We start from the raw sequence: 21,674 nt of genomic DNA on the forward strand, positions 1-21,674 counted from the left end.
AAAAGACGTGTCCAAACTGGTGGCAGCATGAGTCTTTCAAGAGTTGAGAGTTGGAAACAGTTTTGAGCAAAGTGGAAAACAATTCCCGTTAACGTGGAGGGAAGGAAAAATTCGAGCCTTAGGAAGGGAGGGAGCCTTGAACCGTCGGGACATTTCGCAGGCACGTTCTCCGTTTTAAACGCGGCACACAATGTGAGTGGATGCAGGGCTGCGTGATGGGCAGCAGAGGGCGTTGCAACACATCGCGTTGTGCTGTACTTCTATGTCACCGCGTATATATGGTACCGATCCGCACTGACCAACGTGGTGAAGTATGGCCACATATATCCCCACGAAGCGACACGGCGTGGTGGGAAGCCCTTACTCGATAGACAAAGGGATGGGTTTTTTTAATGAAACGACCTATTTTCCAATCGCGGCGCACGTCAGGGGTGAGTGCTTGGGTTGACTGGGGGCTGGTGGGTGGGGGGTGCAGGGGCGACCGCATCACTTCCTCTCGCCCGGAGAGCGCTCCGCGACGCGCTTCACTAAAACCCAACCCGCGCTGCGCACCGCTCCACTTTTATTTCTTTTATATTTATTACTCCCGTCGTTAGTAAGCGAGTTTACAAACTTTTTTCCCTCTTCATATCAAACATCCCTTCTTCTTCTTATTCTTATTTACTCGGCGACGTCCTTGCCCGTGCCCGTCCTAAATCATCTTCTTTGTTGTTTCTTTACACACACTTTTGTTGGGTTGTCGGTGGCGTGTGTGCGCGTGCGTGCGCGCCTTTCGGGACATCTCTAACACTGCTTTCACACATCGCCCCAATTAACTAATCGCCTTCCACGTATTATACATTATTCGTAGCAGCAGCAGCAGCAAGCAAGCAGCAAGCAAGCAGCAAGCAAGGCAAGGCTCGAGCCGAGGGGAGTAATCGTTCACATGCACGGACCATGTGAGAGCCTCAGCAGCAGATGGTGCCCAGAGCGGAGAGTCGTAAACCATGAGCGAGGATTGCAGCGCAGACGAGTGAGTAAACACCACACTCTTTAGTACCTGTTTTATCGACCGCGTTTCTCTCGCGGTGTTGTGTGGTTTGTTTGTGAGTCTATCCGGCGGTGGTGGTGAGGAGATTTGCATTGACGGTACAGTGCGCGTACAGTGCGCGGTGTAACCAATTCGTGTGTTCGGCCGCTTTGAATGTCGAGCGGTGGGGTCGGTGACAGCTCGTCTGGGTTGTTGTTGTTGTTGTTTGATCTGCTGGAGCAAGGTTGGTCGTGTGAAGCGGGGTTGGTGGCAAGTGGGTGTTGAGGAGGAGGAGGATGATGATGAGGTTCGTGCCGGCATGGTGTGGCGTGTGTGTGTGTGTTTAACCGGGGCGTGTTTCGTTTTTGGTTCGCCTCCATTCGCACGCGGGGACGTTCATTCACAAAAAAGCCACCACCATCACCACCCACCAGGACTCCCGTGAAACAATCTAATAATTAACCCGTCGTACAATGCGCCGTGGCAGTGGGGCGTTAATGTGTGGCCGGTTATCTCTTTACGACGACGACGATGACGACGATGATGATAACGATGGTGATAACCGAAGCACACTATAAGACGAGGCAAGGGGATGGTGTAACAATGGCACACGACGTTACAAGCCGCGTGGATTGTTTTATTATAATTGTGAATGTCGAGTTGGGGGGGCAGAGGGGCCTGTGCTATCCGAGCGCGGGCGTGCGAGATTCCTCCGTTGTCATTTTGTTAATTTTATTTGTTAAATTCCTAAACCCGCACCGATTAACACCATCGGACGTGGTGCGGACGTGCTCTTGTGATGATGATGATGATATGTGTGTGTGTACACTAATCTGCCACCATCACAAAAGGCGGTGGTCGCCTTTGAGTGCTTTTTACAGTGGCCTAGGGTCACGTGGCGCCTCTCATTCATAAATTCATGAAGGCGCCCAGCGGCTCCCTCTCTCTCTCTCGGCGCACACTTTTGTTTTGAATGACCTTGCTTGAGTATGAAAGAGAAGAGACACACGAACAAGCAACACACACGCCCCACTCGAATTAAAGATACCAAGTAGACAGCGAGAGAGAGGGGGAGAGAATGGTGATTATAGCACGTGGATAATAACTTCTCTTCAACATCGGCATTTTGTTTGAGGTCTCCTCGCTTGGTGTTTTAAAAACGTAGCGTCATTATTATCATCATCGTCGTCGTCGACACCATCATCGTGCAATACAGTGAGGATGTATGCCGCGTATCAATGTAATTTAAGATTTAACACGTACAGACACGGTGGGGGGGGGGGTGACAGTGTATTGACATAGGCAGTGTTTGTCATAGGCTGATGAAAATTGTGCAAGGGAGTTCGACAGCGCGGACGGATTGGGGGGAGGCAGTTCCAGACTACGGGGGCAGCAAGAAGGGAATGGTAATCATCATCGTCAAGATACCCAACATCATCACCAGTGTCGTCACCGTTTTATGTATAGAGCTTCTCACGAAACAAGTTCCCCACAGGATGCACTTATTCACGTTATTGCACCATCAAAGGATGCACAAAACATGTGCAATACACGCCTTCCTTATTACACAGCAGAGCCCAATTGTCTCAATGGGCTCTCACCTCGTTCTGGACAAAGGTGACTGATTGACGGAGTGAGAGAAGTGTGAAATCCACGGACGATTTAACACACGAGAATACCACTACCAGAAATGTACACTCATGTACACACATGGCCTCGCCACCCCTACTGCATTACGTATACTTCAAGCCAAGTCTTAAGAAGTACTGAATGTGCGTTGTGCATCACTTTTAAATGAAACATCTTGACAGCCGTAACAGAGGGATTGCTACCCACGTTACAATGTAACCTTGTAACCATTTGCAAGCAACACACCAGCTTATCTCGCACGGCTTAATGGACCTATATGACGCCAAACAAATAGTGCTAAATTTTACTTGCCTTTGTTAGAGTTTTACATTTTATTCATGGCCTAATGGACAGCCAACATAGCCATCTCAACAACCGTAACTCGAAAAACATTTTCTTGTTTAAACCATGTAGCCAAGTTAAAGTGGTGCATCGGGCCCAGCACTGCCCCATGATGGCCTAATGTTCACCCTTTGTTATTGTCATTTGGTCAATTGTTGCGTGGGTCTCCGTGATCTTAGCGGAGACTTGCCATGGACGCATGACCCACTTACCCACTGCGTGTACACTACTGTAGTGCCTTAGGGGAGTTAATGCATCTGATGGTTAATGCATTTATTAATGTGGAGCCGTTGGCCGCTTCCCCTCCTGATTTAATATTTATAAGAAAGTTGCCGTTCTAATAAATATTGTCAGAAAAGTAGCCGGTGATATTGACGATGTTTATTAATGAAAGATACTCTACTAGTCCACTGTCAAGACATTTCGGCAGCGGTCTGAGATGAATGGATTGTCTTGGACGTGCCGTGCACTTTTTTTTGGGGGGGGGGGTTCTGATTTTAGCAGCAACGTTGTTAATGGCTTAGGAAGTACTGTATTGCAATCTTCAAAAAAACCTCTAGGATATGTCACACATGGTTTTAACTGTATGCATACAGACACTTGTTTTATGTTGTACGTATACAACTCTTGAGCAGGTGGACGGCAAAACGTTCGCTCATTAGTGATGACAGGCAAACAGAACAACTGTTTCAGGAGACTATTTTAGTGACCATGAAGACAGGGCCTTTAACCCCCATTATCCTCTACCCAAGGAAGACACTCAAGCCTTAGACCAATTGCTTTTCAGTTCCAGCAATGGACCCCTAGTGGGACGTTGACTCCGACATTTTAGTTGACCATCGGTTAGCTTTATAAATGCAAGAAAGCGAAGTGCATATTTACACGCTGGTTAAGCATAATATTGGGGGTTTGTATTCGTATTACCTGCTACGAAAGTATTCCATACAGGAAGTTGCTTTTAATACATTGAACGTGATGAATGTTAGGCAAAGACGATTTGGAACTGTACAGTACTTTGAGCCTCGGTATCTCGAATAATTGAAGTAGTTGAGTGCTTTAACTGTGGCGTTGGGTATTATTGGGACCTGCCCATACTGGCAAGCCTATTAAATGCAATTCGCATTACATGGCAGTGTTTCAGAGACCAACTTAACACTTAGTCACCTGCTTGCATATGTATGAGAGCTGTCGCTTGCACCTAGGTCATTGGAGTCAGTTTTTTTTTTATCTCGTACAAATGATGCTTTACCATATTTTTCAGCACAAGAGCAGCAGCACCACGTTCATGAATAGCCACAATTGTGTGACAAAGTTGCGTGCGGATTAATTAAATGTAAGTTCTTGCATAAAGGGAAAACAATATATATTTTTGTTACAGCATTTACGGTAGATTATCTTTGACAATCATCAATTAGCATCGCAGAGAGTAATGTGCTGCGTTCTGCTCATCACGCTACCAAGGCCGCTGGGTGTTTAAATTTGAACAACGGTTTTATTTTTAGTATAAAGTGCAATGCTTGGGCATTGAGAGGGGTTACACTTCTTTGAAACAATATACATAATGGTCTGAACGTTGCTAAAGAAGCACTTTAAAAGCACCAGCTTGGATGGTAATTGAGGCTTTTACTGTAGAATGGCCATCGTGCTACAAACGATTATTCAAAAGCTTTTATTTCAAGCGGGGTATTTTGGGAGCTGTATTGAAGCAGTCTGTAATTGGGAATGTCTGTTTTTCAAATAAAACCGATTATACACACTTAAGGATGTACCACCGGAATACAATGTCATGCGATGTTTTTCACATGTTGAGTGTAGAACTAATCGTAAAAAAAAATATTTTCAGTGTTATCCCCAGTAATTCCATCGTTTGGGATGTTAGAAGTGCATCATTGCATGTTGTGTTGTTGCATGTGTGTTAAATCTGCCTGCGCCACCCATATCAGTAATTAACACCATTCATTTATACTGCACAGTGGAAATGATTGTGTCAACAATAAGCCCCCAGGCTTTGCACAGATCGCGTGCACATGCAAGTGCATCTTTCCTGTCTAGACAATCACAGTGCTTTGAGCGAAACGGTATCCTAATTAATTCAAATTATTTGGGATTTCTGTTTTGGCGGTGGTGCCCCAAGCACAATGAAAAATAATCGACACACTCTGCAACAAAACTGGCTTAAAATTTTTTTTTTATAATTATCGACATAGTGCTCTGAAGAAGGGTCTATTGCCTGAAATGTTGCCCAATGAATGCAAAGCTTGACAATTGCATCATCCCCTAGAGCTATTTTGTGTCTGGTGTAGATTTCCTTTACGGGTCTATTGTCACAGTGTATTAAGTGTCGGTAGATTAGTGAAGCGAAAGATTAGAATATTTACATTTTCCATAGCTGTAGCGTATCGTGTTAGAGTGCCGTTTTCTGAATTCTTTTGAACACCTGCAAACCCGCCCGTAAACTCCGTAACTACGCAGTTTGTGAAAATACAGTGCATTAAAATATTTAGCATGAAACTACAGCTCTTTTATTAAAACGTACATTTCAAGGACACATACTTTGTCATAATTTGAATGCAGACACCCCCATATTTATATTACTGTAGAATTTAGATATCTTAAGTTTTGTGTTTAAATTGCATCGGAACCTTTGACATAACAGTGGCCAATGCTGGCTTTATTGTTTTAAGGTTATTTCTCTATTTTGCAAGAAAACGACAAATATATGAAAATGAAGTCTCATTTCCAAGATCGTACAAAACACAAGCCATACATGTCTTTACAAAGAGCGTACCAATAGTTAACATTTAACAATTGCGCGAGTGATTTAACCAACACAATTACATTCAGTATGTCATATGCGTCACGTTTTATTAATGTTACCGTTTTCCAGTTGAGGGAGAAATAAATGGTCAGATGTGTGTTACGCAGGGAAAGATGGCCAGATATTCCTCCCTTTAAATTGCCAAATTCTACTTTTCTAACGCAACACTGTCCTTGATGCAGTTTCAACTGCATCCGCTCTTTCTCCAGGACACAGCCCTGAACCAGATTTCCAACCTCTTTGCCATATGGGCCATTTTAGAAGCTGCCCTTCTTGCACTGCGCTCACACACACACAACTCGTTCATATCCCTGCAGTAGTGTTAAGCAGCTGCATGAACTATTACCGACTTTCCTACGGGCCGCACGGCTCCCAACGACACCAGAAGCTCCTGGCGACTTGTATACGAAAATGCACGCGCACAAACTCCACAAATTGCTTTTGTGGTGCGTTCGCGTCGCGTCTTTCGATAAATAAGAATTTAACTTCGGGAGGCTATTAAAATGCTTTGGCATAGCAGTTTAACTTGGGAGCCTGACCTGTATTGAAACAAGGGGTTGATTCTGTTAAGTGTTGGTTGTCTATTGGAGCTGATATGGATATCATTGGATAGTTTTGAGCCAGGGTATAGTTGGGGGTGGTGGGTTGGCGGGGAGCGGGGTAGAATCGGTGTGGAGTAAAATATCAAATTGATTGCTGGGGCACCGCAAGGGTAGCTTGCAAGTGTAACTTTGCTGTGCCCCTAACAGTGTGGGTGCTCATCACTCATGCAGCTTGTCATGTGTGCTGTATTATTTATGTGGGCCTTTTTCAAATAATGTACAGTGCTGTAATATAAACCTACAGGATGTTCCGTGTGAGTATGAGCATCGTTCACCTGAATAGAAAAAGGGCAATAATGTAATGATGCAATGCTCCAAATTACATGGAATGCACTACATTTATTTGAATTTTTTTACCGGGTAACTTTTTTTCCCAGTTCTCTGGTGTTCGTACATGTGTAATTTTAAGGTCTTAATTTCAAAGCAGTTTAACAAACTTTGCTTCTGAACACCATCCTTATATGTTTACATCATGGTCTTTTCATCGTGTGCACGGGACAGACCACCATCTGCATGTAAAATCAACGTATGCGCATCAATCAAATGGATTAACTCGACTCTGCGTGCCACAAATGTGCCAAAGCTGTTTTTCTAGCGAACACTAACTCGTCAAAGCCGTGGCCACAAATGTCACACCGCTCTCCATGCACTCACTTTAAATCAACTGGCAACACCTGACCACAGGCACTGCACGGGGTGGGGGGTGGGAAACCCGGGGCTGGCATATTTGTCTTATTCGGAGTGGACCTCTGGCTTAATCCCTGGAATTTTACGACTCGCCGTAGCGCACTCTTGTTGCGCACGTTGTGCCAAACGTGACCTGCCTTTGTTGAAGGCGTCGAACGTGCGCAAGTTGTTCAAGAGGCAGGTTAACGAGAGGGGTGCATGGCCAGTAAGTCGCCGAAACGCGGGTGGTGATGGTCGTTCCGGGGAGTGCTTGGCCGTCTGAATACCTGCCAAGCTCATTTAAGCAAACGGAGCATTCCCAGCTGTTGTTCATGCGGCGCGGTCTGCAAATGCACGCAACAACTTGTTGTTCTTTGTAACACTACAGCGTTCGAGCTCCAAAGCCATCTTCCATCGCGAGTTAGCCAGACTGCTTCATTTGGGAAATACACACCACCGTGATGTTATGATTTTTGCCGTGTAAAAAAAAAGTTGTATGCTCCGGTTTGATTTGTATGCATCAGCCGTGGATAGAAAGTGGGTTGTTTTTGGTTAAAGTGTAAAAAAGTTAATGTTTTCAAAGCAGCAGCAGCAGCATAGTTTGTATTTTGAAGTGTGTGTTTGTGCTGTGGTTGAAATTGTGTGTTTTCCTTGCACAGAGGTGATGCAGGTTACTTAGAGGCTGTCTGCATCACAACCGGTCGGGGTGGGGAAGTCGATTAAAACAGCGGTCATTCTCCCCCCCCCTCTCTCTTTCTTCGATTGGTAGCGACGCTATCACATGCATGCAAAAACACGGCGCGATACAATGCGAGCATTGTGCAAATGCGCCAGCAGCGTGTTGTGTTTTTGTGCATGGTTATTCCGGTATGAACACAAATATGCTGACAAGGCAATCTGCGAAGCCAATGAAATAACACTTCGAACCCCCCCCCTCCCGCGTCAGGTATTGCGAACGTGTTGATTGCAAATACGCTCACCGCTTATACGCTTTGACGCCGCCACTTTTTTGGCCTTCGGGCATCCCACAGGCAGAACAGCGATTTTTGTTAAAGCCATTGGATCCAAATTTAACAAGCGGTGATGGAACATATTTAACCATTTTTCCGGATGTAAAGTAGAGGAGCGTAGTGTTCTGCACTTTGCTTGACTGTTCCACCCTTTATTGTCCACGTGTGCTTTTCTTTCTATAAAGTTGTTTGTAACGCTGGACATGAACCGTGAAAGAAGCGCGCCCCCTCACCGCACCCCCCCAGTTCTTCCACTAAGCTCTCCTGGTTTTTGGTGTGTTTGGGACCACAAGTGGCCCTTTTTATGCATCCCGCCTCGCTCCTTCTCTTCCCGCGCAACCGAATGGCACGTTCCAAATTTAACCGTGGACGCGCACATGTACGGACGTGCGTTAGTTGATTAATTATCCTTGAAGTAAACGTTGGCACGGTGAAAGGGAAAGCGGTGTACTTGTCAAACGTATGCACTGGGCCATGGCAATGGTATCTGCTTGTATACAGAAATACCAAAAAAAAACACTGTCGGTGCTACGCAAGTTGCAGGTCAAGGGGATCAGCATGGAAGGAAAGACATCCACAGGGGGCCGAGGTCTACAGCTCTGACCCTTTTGTTGGTGGGGTGGGGTGGCGGGTGGGAAAGAGAACCTCGGGAGGAGATAGAAAAAAAAGCACCTACCTTGTCACGCATGCCACTTTTTTTTGTGTGTGGGGCGGGAAATCTCCCCGTCTCGTTTGGTTTGAGGAAGGAGTGGATTACCCCCCCCCCCACAAAAAAAACTGATACGAGACATTTGTGGAAAAAAGGTTAACAAGTGGAGCCGTGTGCATTAATTAAATTAAGAAAGTAAAAAAATACAATGAAGAATTGAGGAACCGGCTGATGTTTGTTTCACAAAGAGTAATAGTTATCTTTCATTGTTGGGGCAGTTTTTTTATCTTGCATTAACTGTAATCGTGTAAGAAAGAACGGTAAAAAAAATCTCTTTGGAAAATAGGTTTATTGTGATATCTGAATTGTATTTATTACTTTAGGTGTTTTGTACATTCGTAATTACTTGTGTATTTTTCTTCTTCGTTAGTTTGGCCGTGTATGTACTGTACAGGTTTGTTGTGGTAGAGATGGCCTCAGGTCTGCTCAAAGTGAGGTTTGGAGTGTACTTCAACAATGCTACGCTTCGGGGAAAGAATGACCATAACATTCTCGCAAGCATATACTTTAGTATTTAGAGGCTCTCAAAAACGGTACATTGTTCGGGGCACAAATGCTATTTTCCGTTCGCCAGATGAGCGCAACAGAAGTTGGTCACTTTAATTAAGGAAAAGGGCGTGCACATGCGCTCAAGAATGCGAAATTAGTGTGCGGTACGGAAAGGCAAATTGCAGCAATTAATACGAAGGCTTTTGCAAGTCAGACAGGCACTCCTTTATGGGTTCTCCGTTTTAAAGTTTTAAAACAACACACAGGGATGTCTTAACGGTACTGACCTGTATTCTTGGTTCTTTCGGTAAAGTCACGTAGACCTGGTTTTCTTGTATTTTTGAAACATACTTATATTGGGAAAATCTTTACAAAAAAATATTGATTTGTCATCGTTAATATTTCAGGGACACTCATTTGTCCAGTCCGTTATTTAGTAGTATTTAAAGTCTGTGTGTGATTCGGATTACTTGCCCATTACAAAGTTAGAGTGGTCAATTGGGAATATAAATTGTGGGGATTAATTTAATTTTAAAAAACGCAGGTAAAATTGTGCTGTACTTACAATAATGCTTAGGTTTCCACTGTGGCTTCCATGGGTGCTCCCAGTAGAAATACTGTTAATTATATAAATTACTTGGGAAAATGGCCCCATTCAGAACGCCATGAGAGAAAAAAAAACTTACCAACTGGTTCATGTGGTAGTTTTTTGGTGAAAATGAATAGCCGTTCATTGCAAACATGTTGTTTGAGTAATATTTGTGACAGTCCGGCAAAATGTAATCGACGCAAACATGGAGTGGGGGTGTCAGCTGAGAAAAAAAATGTGCCCAAATTTCAAATTCTGGAAAACATAAGTTGGCATTGAAAATATCAATACAAGTTTGTATACGTTGTATTTAGATTTTTAATGTATTTTAAATATCCAATTTATGACGAACAAAAGCAATGGCTTGCAGAAAGCGTGCAATGTCATGGACCGTGTGTACATGTGAGAAATTGTATGGTCAGCTAAAGTACGTTAACATTTTCCTACCGCGGATTTTACTGTACTGTAACCATATACGATATGAATCTGCCTCAAATTTCCATGTTAATATAGCAAGTTTTTTTTTTCCCCAGACAACATAGTGTATACAGCATTTAAAATTCTCGCTAAAGGTAAAAATACCATGTCTATACTATTAAACCATTAAGAATGAGGGATGTACATGCACCAATAAAGCGTTTTAAGCAGTACTATTTAGCACATCAATATTAACAGTTGAGGAAATAACGTTTGAAATGGCAGTGAGGTTCAGACACTGAGTAACTTTAAGTCAAAACATGCGTACATTGGATGGCAGAGGTCACCCGCTCGTAAGGACAACACTTATTAAATAATGCCCTTATAAAACATTTACCATTTGGAAATGGGTTTAGATCTCTAACCAAGTGGCATTGTGTATGTTGGGCTTGAAGACCATCTGGCTACCTGATATCATGAGTATGCAAAAAGCATACCAGAATTACACGTTTTGGGAAAAGCTAAGCATCGACTTTTGTTCTGAAAAGTAATCTCTGCTGGGATGTGGTGGGCCCAGACTAGCCCTAAAAATGCTGTTCGAATTGGTCAAGTGGTTAAGAAGATGTCCTTGGAAGCATGATACATGCACATCACAATCACATGTTGAGACGGAGAGAGATGTGTCCTTAGATATGTGGTTGATGATATGCTGACCCCTTCAACTCATAATTAAAACTATGTAGCATTTTAGACTTTACATTTAAGTGGCTATACAGTGTGATATGCATTGGAATTCTGCATATGTGCTAGTTAACTCTTGTCTCTACCAATTATTGGCATGATTGGTTTGCCAATCATTCACCTTTCCACCTTACCTGAAAAGTGACTTCAGATGTTGTGTGGTACGAGTCCATTCCTCGGCTAAGGAATTGAACATGTATTTGGCCTATCTTTGAAGAAATATGCATTGTATTATGAATGGATAGTCATGGTCCAAATTTATTGTTTTAATAATATTGCATTTTTTTCACTTGCAACATGGCATAAGGTATGTATTCATTTTTACCTTGTGGAAAAAGGGTAACACATGTTACAAGCCTGCTAGTTATTAAAATATTCAGCTTTTTGTAATCTCTCGGTAAATGAGGCCAAGCACTTGATTTTTCCAAATGCTGCAATGTAACGGTGCTGGCTCTAATGGGTCCCAGATATGTCCTGGAGGATTGTCTGAAAAGCTTGGCATGTCTGGAAGCGATCTCTGCACAGGAGGCCAGCTATTAGGATAAACCGCATTTCCTTCCTTCCTCCCTTGCTGCTTCCTCCTCCTCCTCTTTCTTTGTGGCTAAAAGTGGAGCACCCAAATTAATGCTTGAACCATGGTTGATTGTGGTATTATTTTTATTTTCTCTTTGTTTTTCCCCCCCTTGTTTTTGACAGTGGCCTTCGCTGGGTTGCCTGCAGTACATCCTCTAAGTTGCTTTGTTTGTCTTGGAAACTTCATGAACTAGAGGCTAAATTTTGGCGGGGATGGTATGTCGTGGCGCATACACATTTTCTGGGAAGTTACAAAGCACATTTGTATTTTTAATGGTGGAAAAATGCATGTGCGTTCGTCATACATATTTTGGAAAAGAAAAAAAATTGTATCGAAATTGGCACAATGGCATTGCACAATATCACGTATGCATTTCTAGAATCACAGCAGCCATTTTAAATTTAGTCTCCATTATTAATGAGCATGCTCAGCACCTAGATCCAGTAACTTTCTCATTCACATCATTCTGCTTTTTATACATTCCCCCCCCATAATATTACATTATTTAGGTATAACACATAGCCTTCATTGTTTGATTCCAGCAGTTACTCTTTAAGACTAAACACAAATGTACAGGATTGTTTTACTCTCACTACAGCATAGTTACTTAAGTCTGCACAGAGCTAGTTAAATACAAGGAGAGGCCCTGTTGCCTCGGTTGCAGAATTTGGAGAATGTTGGTGTTTAATCGTACACAAGGTTGACCATTACACGGGGCACACAGTGGGATACCTTTGCATAACGCGCTTTGGGATATTTTATATTCATAAGCAAGGAGATGGGATGGGGCCCTCTTGGGCACAGCCAGGTGTTTGATAATGTTCTCATAACAAGTTATTAATGGAGCCGAGATAGATGCTTCGGCTGTCAAAATGTGGACTTTGAGGCCAACGGTGTTATCTTGACTACTCAATCGCCCTGCCAAGCAGGCATTCTTAAAGAAAAAAATGTGTCTGCAGGTTTATATTTTCGCAGCATGTGAATACAAGAATGTAAAGTGGCGTATTATGTAAAATTGTTCACGCGCAATGTCTATGTATAACAATCTATGTTTACTCCACCAGTTAAAGTATTTTATTCATTGGAATTTTTGTGAGTGGCATTCTGGGTGTTGATACTTTTTTCGTTCACAGCGTAGGGCACTGCACCATTAACATAAATGCCACAAAGCGGATGGAAGTGATGCAAGCGAAGCCACTGAGATAAGCTTCTGGTTTTGAGGGATTTGGTTTACTTCCTTGTTTTGCAAAAATGTATATCTCTGCGGTTTAACTGCTCATTCATGTTGCATGCAAATCTCTTAAATTTCCACCTAATGTACAGCAGCGCCAATTTATATCTTAACAGCGTGTGCCTCATGTAGTTACCACAAATTTCCATCAACATGCGTTTCGCCAATGCATGCATCCATCATTCTTCCAATTACATTGACCACCATCACAGTGCTGTTTTTTTATTATTATTACTGTTTTGATGATTTGTGATATCAACTTTCTAGAACTGGTTGGCGTTTGTTAAATTATTATTCATCCTGCAATGGCATTTTTCATGACAGGATAACGCTATTAAGCTGCATAGAACATCTTTTCTATAAAGAGAGCATTAACTCGACCATCTCACTTCCTGGTGAAACATTTTACGACTGAAAATGTGGCATATCCGGAGAACAGAATGCCACATGATGGCATTATGGTTAGTTAGGTCTTTTAAGAACCACATGGCAAGGGATTTACTTGTAATTAATATACCACTGAGAATAATGTGCCTGGAACATATAGCCCGGAGGGTCCATGATGGTATCCCTGGGATAACGATGTACTCTAGCAGTAAGATGTATGTAAAGCTCATAATTAGAAATTAGGATTTATAATGTCCATATTAGGATGTCTTTTTATATACCGTACACCCAATTGTGACTCGGTTAAATTTTGATCCATGCGTATTCATGCATTGGATCTAGATTGCGGTGGACAGATGCCAAGCGTACCACGTGTCACTTCATTGTTTGGCATTATCACGCTGGAATTCCTGGCTTCACAACTTTGTATAACGCCTTCATGATTATTGTTTTCTTCAGATACATTTCGGCTCACTCTAACTCTAAAGCAGTGCTTTCTCTGCGACTTGCGTGACCCTTAAGAACAACAGCCGCATGACACGGTGCGTGTCGCACACAATCTGGATTGCGCTCGAGCCAGTGCTAAGGCCCAAGTCTATAGTTCGGCAAGGCAACACTCCACCCATACACCCACACCCTGCAGTCAAAACTGGGTGCATGCCATTTTTTACTCTGGCCCGGCCCAGCGGCTTTCTCTCTCTCGCTCTGTGCCATTGCATTGTGGCACGTTAGTAAATGAATGGTGCAGTATGTCTTCGTAAGTACATTTTTTTTTTGAAATAAAGCAGTTGTTTTTGTGCGTGTAATGTTTTTGTCTTGCATCCGTTAAAGTCTACATGCAAAACACATTTGGATTTTTTTTATATAGAAAAAAGGCTGATTCTGTTTATTTTTTTATAAACCTGGAAGTAATAAACTATATGAAGCACTGAAGTTCTGCACGTACAACAAATCTTGGCAGGACTTTGCGAACCTTGTACATTTGGAAGTGATCAATTTATACTTACTGGATATTTTTTAAAGGATAGTTTACAAGTTTAGGCTTTAGCAACAACAATGAGATGAGTGGTGTTTTTGAGTTGTCTTCATTCATGTTCCCTTCAATCTGCTTTGGAATATTCTTCAACAATGACTGATTATTTCAAAATAGTTGTTATTTAGGCCTTAGCGCGTGCTTAGTTTATGGGAACTTGGATGACCGCATCAGTTTCCACTGGGTCGAATACCTTTTCGTAGTCTACAAAGGCCAAGCATAATGGTATTTGATATTCATTAAAAAATTTCAGAAACCAATTTTTGGTTTGCTTGTGGTAGAGTAAATGGGAGAAAACCCGTAAATCCTGAACCCAGCTTACTGCTGTGGTTGGTTGACCTCTACATTTTCCATTATTCTTTTCCCAATGATCTGCACAAACAATTTATATCCATGTGATCAGAGGCTCATGGTTTTGATTTCATGATTGTATTGAACGTATATAACACATGTTGAAGGAATTAACAAAATACATATTAGATGGTGAGTTCGGCACGGAGACACACTTTCACCTTGGCTTATTTGTAATGATGTTCGAAGGTGTTTTGTGAAAATTGGATTGCAGAAAGAGGCATATGCATAAATGGTGGCAGCATTAACCAACGTGGGTTATTCATTAAGTTAATTGAGCAAATTCTGCAAAGCGTGCATATGAAGCATAGAGTGGTGTACAGATAAGCGTGGAGAGAAGGAAAGGGGAAGGATTTGATGGCATGTTAGAGACATTATATTAGAGACATGACATTTTCTGTCAAGAATATTGGGCTGGGCAGAACATGTCACGAGAAGGCATGATTGCCAGCGGTTGGAACTAACAATGGAGTTACAACCGAAGGAGGGCATGTGCCAGAGAGGATTTGCCAGTGGGGATGGTGCAGTGGGCTCAGATTTTTGACTGCTTGAGGGAAACCTTCATACAGCCGTGGATAAATCATGGCTGTTTATGGCCGCGACTGATACAACAATAAAAAGCGGAATATTATTTTTGCAAACACTCAAAGAGAATGCACGTGTTTATTTTTTTGTCTCTCAAATGTAAACACGATTTCGTAATATTACGAGTAAATGTTGAGATGTACAAAATGACGCACCTGCGCACGTCTTTCAATCCTCTTATGTTCGCACGTGCAACACCACGCAACTCATTCCTCCTTGCAAGCGAGTTGCCAGTGCGCACAAACACACACATATAGGCAGTGTGTTTTTTGTGGCCGCAAAGTTTCGTGGCTTTCCCTAACTGTGGCCCTGTGTTGCCACGCGTGCCTGTGCGCGACAGTGAAAACTACATCGTTCGCGTGCGCGCTGTCGTGATGACGAGGGACGACTCGACGGGCGGCTGGGTGCCCCTGGCTGGCGGAGGCATCAGCCGAGTGGGCATCTACAAAGTGCTTCACCATGAAGAGACCGGGCGCAATGAGTTCCTCATCCTGGGAGAACGTCTCAAGGATAAGCTGGTGAATAATGTCCGCATTGCCGTTCAAGAGTGTGTACAAAGTTATTTCCACGCGTGTGCAGTTAAACCGCGGAGAATCGTGGGGGGGTGGCACGCTTGTGCCCAGTGCTCGAACACACTTGCGAAAGGACAACAATTTAGAAGTTCACAAGCTGGTAGCATATGTACATATGTGGCAATTTTTGAAAACCACTTATGGATGAGGGCCTCCCCACACACTGTGTCATTATTTGACCACGAGCTTGTTTGCCCATCTTAGGACAGAATCTGTAATATTTACAAAAAAATTGAGCAGAGTATCTTAATGGCAGTGAATCTTGCACAAAAGTATGCCATAAAACACCTCACTTCATGTCACTGTAGCACTGTATATAACTGACCTTCAATTTGTTCAAATTCACTGCTCTGATACTTTATTCTCTTCTGCTTCCGGTCGCTGGGGTTGAAATAAATGGGAATTCGATACAATATCTGGAAAATCACAGAGAAATGTCTATTATACCATAATGCAGAAGCATAAATTAGACTTACCTTTTGTCCCAAGTGCTGAAGAAATAAAGACACCAAATCCACTTTGTTGCCGCGTAGAATTATTGATTAGATTCATAGAATTATTTATTAGATTCACTTTCAATTAAGAAACGTCAAACTTAAAGCGAATTTTCGAACAAAGTTATTTCCGCTCGACCTTCTGCGCGAGTGTAAAAATCCACCCACTCATGAATATTAATGATGGGGGGGTGCGGCATGTGGAGTGACGTCACGCGTGTTACACACAAACAGACATTCTTGGCTCATTATCGTAGTAGTGCGGGTTGGTGAAGGCGTGCACCATAGACGCGGCATCGTACACTACAACAATGAAGTTTGCTACACTGCCCTCTGCTGCCAACTAAATTGGCAACAACGTAGTAATGTATACAGTTGGAAAATCTTGAACGTATTCCTGACATTAGTGAATACAAAATAAATTAGTTACAGAAACCGTTGAAAGGCTATCCAGATTAAAATTTATATATATTAAAAAATTACTTCCTCAAGCTGAATTTGCATTGGATCTTTTAACGGTCTGCCAGACGTTTACTGCATCAAATTTTAAATTGAACCTTTATTTAGTTGAAAACTGCTCATCAGTCCAGAGCTGTAACACTTGGTTGTTTAAATGTATTCAGATTATTATTATGGTAACTGTGAATATACAGAATAATCAGGCATGACTTGGTTTTATTCTTGGCCCTAAGGGTTTTTTTATTGAGCCGATTGGTAATCTTATCTACAGCATGTGTTGCAGCCATAGCATTAAAAGATGCAGTTTATTGGAGGTGGCCTGCAAACTCAGAGGTCTTAGAGCACTGAGCTGGTACCGTTACGTTCCGTGGCAGGAGTCTGCGATCAAAACTGGATTCTCAAGTCTTACCGAGTTGATGGTCTCCGCCCGATCACAAGTGACTTAAATAACAACCAAAAATCACATTATGTTTATTTACTTAGTTTCGCCAATTTTCAATCTCTGATAAATAAAATTATTGGTTTGACTGCCTAAAAATTAACTTATCTTCCTTCAGCAGAGTGGGTGGAAATGTGCAAACACTAGTGTAAGAGGTCATTTGAAGATGTTTCAGTATTAGTGATGTACTCTCTCTATCCATGGACTCTTTTCCAACCTTGCATTTTTCATTTCGTATGACACGACAATGATAGCACAATCAGTATAAAATTAGGACGGAATGTTGATTTTTAGGCTCTTGTCAATTTGGGAGCATTCTGTGACTTGCTGAGCAAACGTTGGCCTTCACATGCCATGCCACAACTACATTCATCCATGGAAATTCTTCAAAGGTTAGGGCGCTTACACACATTAGTGTCGTGACGTAAAACCTCACGGTGAGCCATGTTCGTGCTACGCATACATATATTAAAACTATATTGTGTATCTATAAATACTACTTTGTCATATGATCCATCAATTGCTGTTCAAACAGACTTCCTATGTGTACAACGTATTTTACTTAAGAATGATTGAAGGGGGCCTCTTGTCAGATTAAATTGAACAGGGTCATCCAAAAGCCACTGTCTTTGTCTCCATCGTCTTTAAAGACGACTTCTCTAAATCTCCGCAGTGAGCGTGTCTCGCCTCGCCACCTTGCTCATCGCTCCGACTCCCTCGCCTGGACCGCTAACCGCTGACCACTCGCCTCGTTGACAGGTCGTACTGGAATGTGTCCTGAAGAAGGATGTGGTGTACAACAAGGTAACGCCAATCTTCCACCACTGGAAGATTGACGAGCAGAAGTTTGGCCTGACCTTCCAGAGCCCGGCGGATGCTCGCGCTTTTGACCGCGGAGTGCGCAAGGCCATTGAGGACCTCAGCGAAGGTAGAGGAAGTCACGGGACATTCGGTTTTTCATTTTTTTTCTGCTTTGCGCTTCCCCTCTTTATTTGACCTTCACTGTGAGATTCGATTTGTAAACGCATTGTCATGCCTTTCCGTGCTTGTTTTGACAATTTATTTTTGTGCACTTGCATAAAAAAGTGCACTTGCATATACCGCTGCCTCCGCGCTGCGCAGCTGCAATCCATCTTAACTCGCACATGTGCCTTGATGTCATTCTCCTTCTCCCCTGTGGTCGTTCGCTCATGTGTTTTCCTGCCATTCTGCCACTGGTTGTGTCCATTGGTTTTCATCCTTTCTGCAAATGTATCCTGACCAATTTCATCTTTTATAGTGAAGTGTCATGGCATAGATTTTTTTGGTTCCACACGTGTGTTTTTATTTATCTTTCTAAGCTATTCGAAGAATAACGTTTTTACTTGGTCGACGATATGCTTGGAAAGTTGGATGATAAGTGCGCTTTATAGGAACAAATTGGTGTACTGCAATAAGTAACTTCACATGTGACCTGTAATAGGCTGAGGTCTTGTCATATCATACATTTGTGTAAGAACTGCGGGCCAAATGCCACTTGACAAAAGGAGTTCCCTTGCTTGTAATGGGCTTTAGTGATGTGTGTGGTGTACCTTTTACTCTTTGAAATTTTTCTGTAATGGCACGCATTTTGTTGCCGCACGTAATTCGCTCTTCGTCTTCCAGCAGGGTCCACAACGTCATCTTCCACGTTGCAAAATGAATCTGAAGTTGGGGATGACGATGTCTTCACCGTGAGTGCTTGTCTCGTTATTTCGTCCCGGTGTACTGTGCTTTTCATTTGCACCGATGATAGAGTAAATACATTGAAAACAAATCAAATAATTGCATTAGAATGTCTAACTTGTGTTTTCCCCGTTAGGTCAGCTTGCTCCTAAGCTAATTGCATTGCTTGTTAAATGTTAACCTTTCTGCTTGCAACAGCCCTCCACTGACTTGGGGCATGAAGTATATTTCTATCTTTTCCATGCTTTTCCACTTGGCCTCATTCCCATCACATTTAAAAATCACATCCTGCTTTCAAATTCTTTCTCTTTCGCACAGATGTACAAAACATCTCTGCTTTTGCGACCAAATTTTTCCAGTAACTGAAATGAAATGGCAACGTGTACAGTATGCGTGTGTAAAATCCTGCCATGGTAGTCGGCTTAAACATATGAGCGATACTTTATACATTTGTTTTATGTGCTCATACAAGCCGAATGTAGACCTTATGGAAAACACATTAACTGTACAAAGCCTGGGTTGGGCATGGAATTAGCAAAATTGCACACAAGTATAGATGCCAAGTCTCAAACATAACTTGTAAATAAATAACCGACCAATACTCTCATTTTGTTTTCTTATGATTAATTTGTTTGTGCATATTTAGCTTTCTTAGTTTGGCATTTTTTTCCCCTCCTTTTTCAAGGTTATAAAAAAATACCATTGGACTAGAAGCAAAGACTAGGACATTGTTTTAACATTTTGAAGCTCATGATTTTTTTTTGCTTGATATTTTTCCCTGCACATCTGGCTTTCATTTTGTAATTATGTGGGATTGGTGGAAAAATTCAGTAGGCTCAAGCCCCAAAGAAGGGGGTACTTCTAATGCCAAACTCTTTTTGATGTTGTCATTAAAACATTCACAGGTAATCGTTATTTTAAGGAGGTAAAACAAAGGGGATCATTGTATTATTGTTGGGCTTAGCCTAGCCACTTTAATAAACTATCATTAGAAAACTTCATACCGTTCAAATGAGTTTTCTAGCTCGATAATGTCACTGGCAGCAATTTTTTTCATTTATTTTTACATTTAAGCTCACATTTCTTACTCGCATGTTACGCTAATCTTTTACGTAGCCTTTCACACCATAAGAAGTACACGCATCTCAAAAATATCAGCCATATCTCGCTAGGAAGATGTGTGTTTTCGAGCATATGGAGTTTGCTTGTTCATAGGCTTTATGTGTACAGTGTAAACATTGCCTAGTCGCTGTGGTAGGTGTTCCACTGCCTTGCTCTTTGCCCTTGGCTAAGGAGCCATTGCGTAACCTAGGCGGTAAGGAGGGCCAATTGTCATTGAACTCGAGGAAAGTCACCACTCGCCAATTGTGCAAACAACTGGGTTGCAATTTTCGATTACGTTACAAATGATTGCCGCAAGAATTTCCGTCCCGCAGTATACACAAAAACAGTGTTCTCCCTACAACTGTAATCCATTCTGCCGGGACTGGCAAAAGTGTGCTTGCTGGTTTTTCGACTCCCTTCTAAAACATGTGCACACTAAACCCACTGACTTCTTGCACTGCATCATTAAAGCCTGTGCCATTATCCACATTACAGGCCATGGCAATGTAAATAATATGTGGTGGTGGTGGTGGGGTGGACGGCGAAAAAACGCCTGATGCCTAACGCAGGTTTTTGTGAGGAATGTTAAATCTAAGAGGATCTGCAAATTGGCGTCTGCTCCTTCAAAAAAAAGGAACCACTGCCTCTGCTGCTTGCCTCTTGGAAGTTGCCTGTTGCGTAAGGTTGTCGGCAGCGGTGTGGAAGCTGGTGCTTCCGCTCTGTTGGTTTTGCAATTCGTTTGCCGCAGTCTTCTTTTCGCTCGGTTCTCAGGCTCAAGGAAGACAAGGGGGGGGGGGGGGCAAAGGGGGGGTGTTTTGCTCATGACATCTGGGTGTACTTGACCGTACAGGTTTTATATTTGCCAAATCAAAATGCGCTTTGGTAAAAAGATGGAAGTTGCCTACCCAGCACTGTAGGATATTGTTCACCCTATAGCGGTATGAGTTATTTAATCGCATCGCACTGGTTTTAACTTGCACATTACAAAGCAGCATTTCCTTGTGTTGCTGGCTACAAGCCACCGATGTAGTAGAATCTCCTTCGTTTATTCTTACGTGAGAAAGTCCGGTTTGCGCGCGCACACACGTACATGTGTGCAAATAACACATGCGCACACACACACGTACATGTGTGCAAATAACACACGCGCACACACACACTCACGTACATGTGTGCAAATAACACATGCGCACGCGCACACACACACTCACGTACATGTGTGCAAATAACACACGCGCACACACACACGTACATGTGTGCAAATAACACATGCGCACGCGCACACACACACACTCACGTACATGTGTGCAAATAACACATGCGCACACACACACGTACATGTGTGCAAATAACACACGCGCACACACACACGTACATGTGTGCAAATAACACATGCGCACGCGCACACACACACTCACGTACATGTGTGCAAATAACACATGCGCACACACACACGTACATGTGTGCAAATAACACATGCGCACGCGCACACACACACACTCACGTACATGTGTGCAAATAACACACGCGCACACACACACACACACACGTACATGTGTGCAAATAACACATGCGCACGCGCACACACACACTCACGTACATGTGTGCAAATAACACACGCGCACACACACACGTACATGTGTGCAAATAACACATGCGCACGCGCACACACACACACTCACGTACATGTGTGCAAATAACACACGCGCACACACACACG

General features: G+C 42.7%; 1 protein-coding gene across 3 annotated transcripts in view; it reads left to right on the forward strand.

Annotated features, from left to right (window-relative positions):
* The first annotated feature begins 545 nt into the window (after positions 1 to 545).
* LOC144941808 (sprouty-related, EVH1 domain-containing protein 2-like) overlaps positions 546 to 21,674 on the forward strand; it is a 34,851-nt gene continuing 13,722 nt past the window's right edge. The window contains exons 1-4 of one of the 3 annotated variants that reach the window (XM_078868268.1): positions 546 to 1,012; positions 15,523 to 15,700; positions 17,906 to 18,074; positions 18,791 to 18,858. In XM_078868268.1, coding sequence (XP_078724394.1) covers positions 987 to 1,012; positions 15,523 to 15,700; positions 17,906 to 18,074; positions 18,791 to 18,858 — 441 coding nt within the window. In that variant the 5' untranslated portion in view covers positions 546 to 986. Of the gene's footprint in view, positions 1,013 to 1,224; positions 1,254 to 15,522; positions 15,701 to 17,905; positions 18,075 to 18,790; positions 18,859 to 21,674 lie in introns of those variants that run through there. The other 2 variants (XM_078868269.1, XM_078868270.1) reach the window with 2 other exon arrangements.

This window comes from Lampetra fluviatilis, chromosome 25 (assembly GCF_964198595.1).
Source record: "Lampetra fluviatilis chromosome 25, kcLamFluv1.1, whole genome shotgun sequence".
NCBI lineage: Eukaryota > Metazoa > Chordata > Hyperoartia > Petromyzontiformes > Petromyzontidae > Lampetra > Lampetra fluviatilis.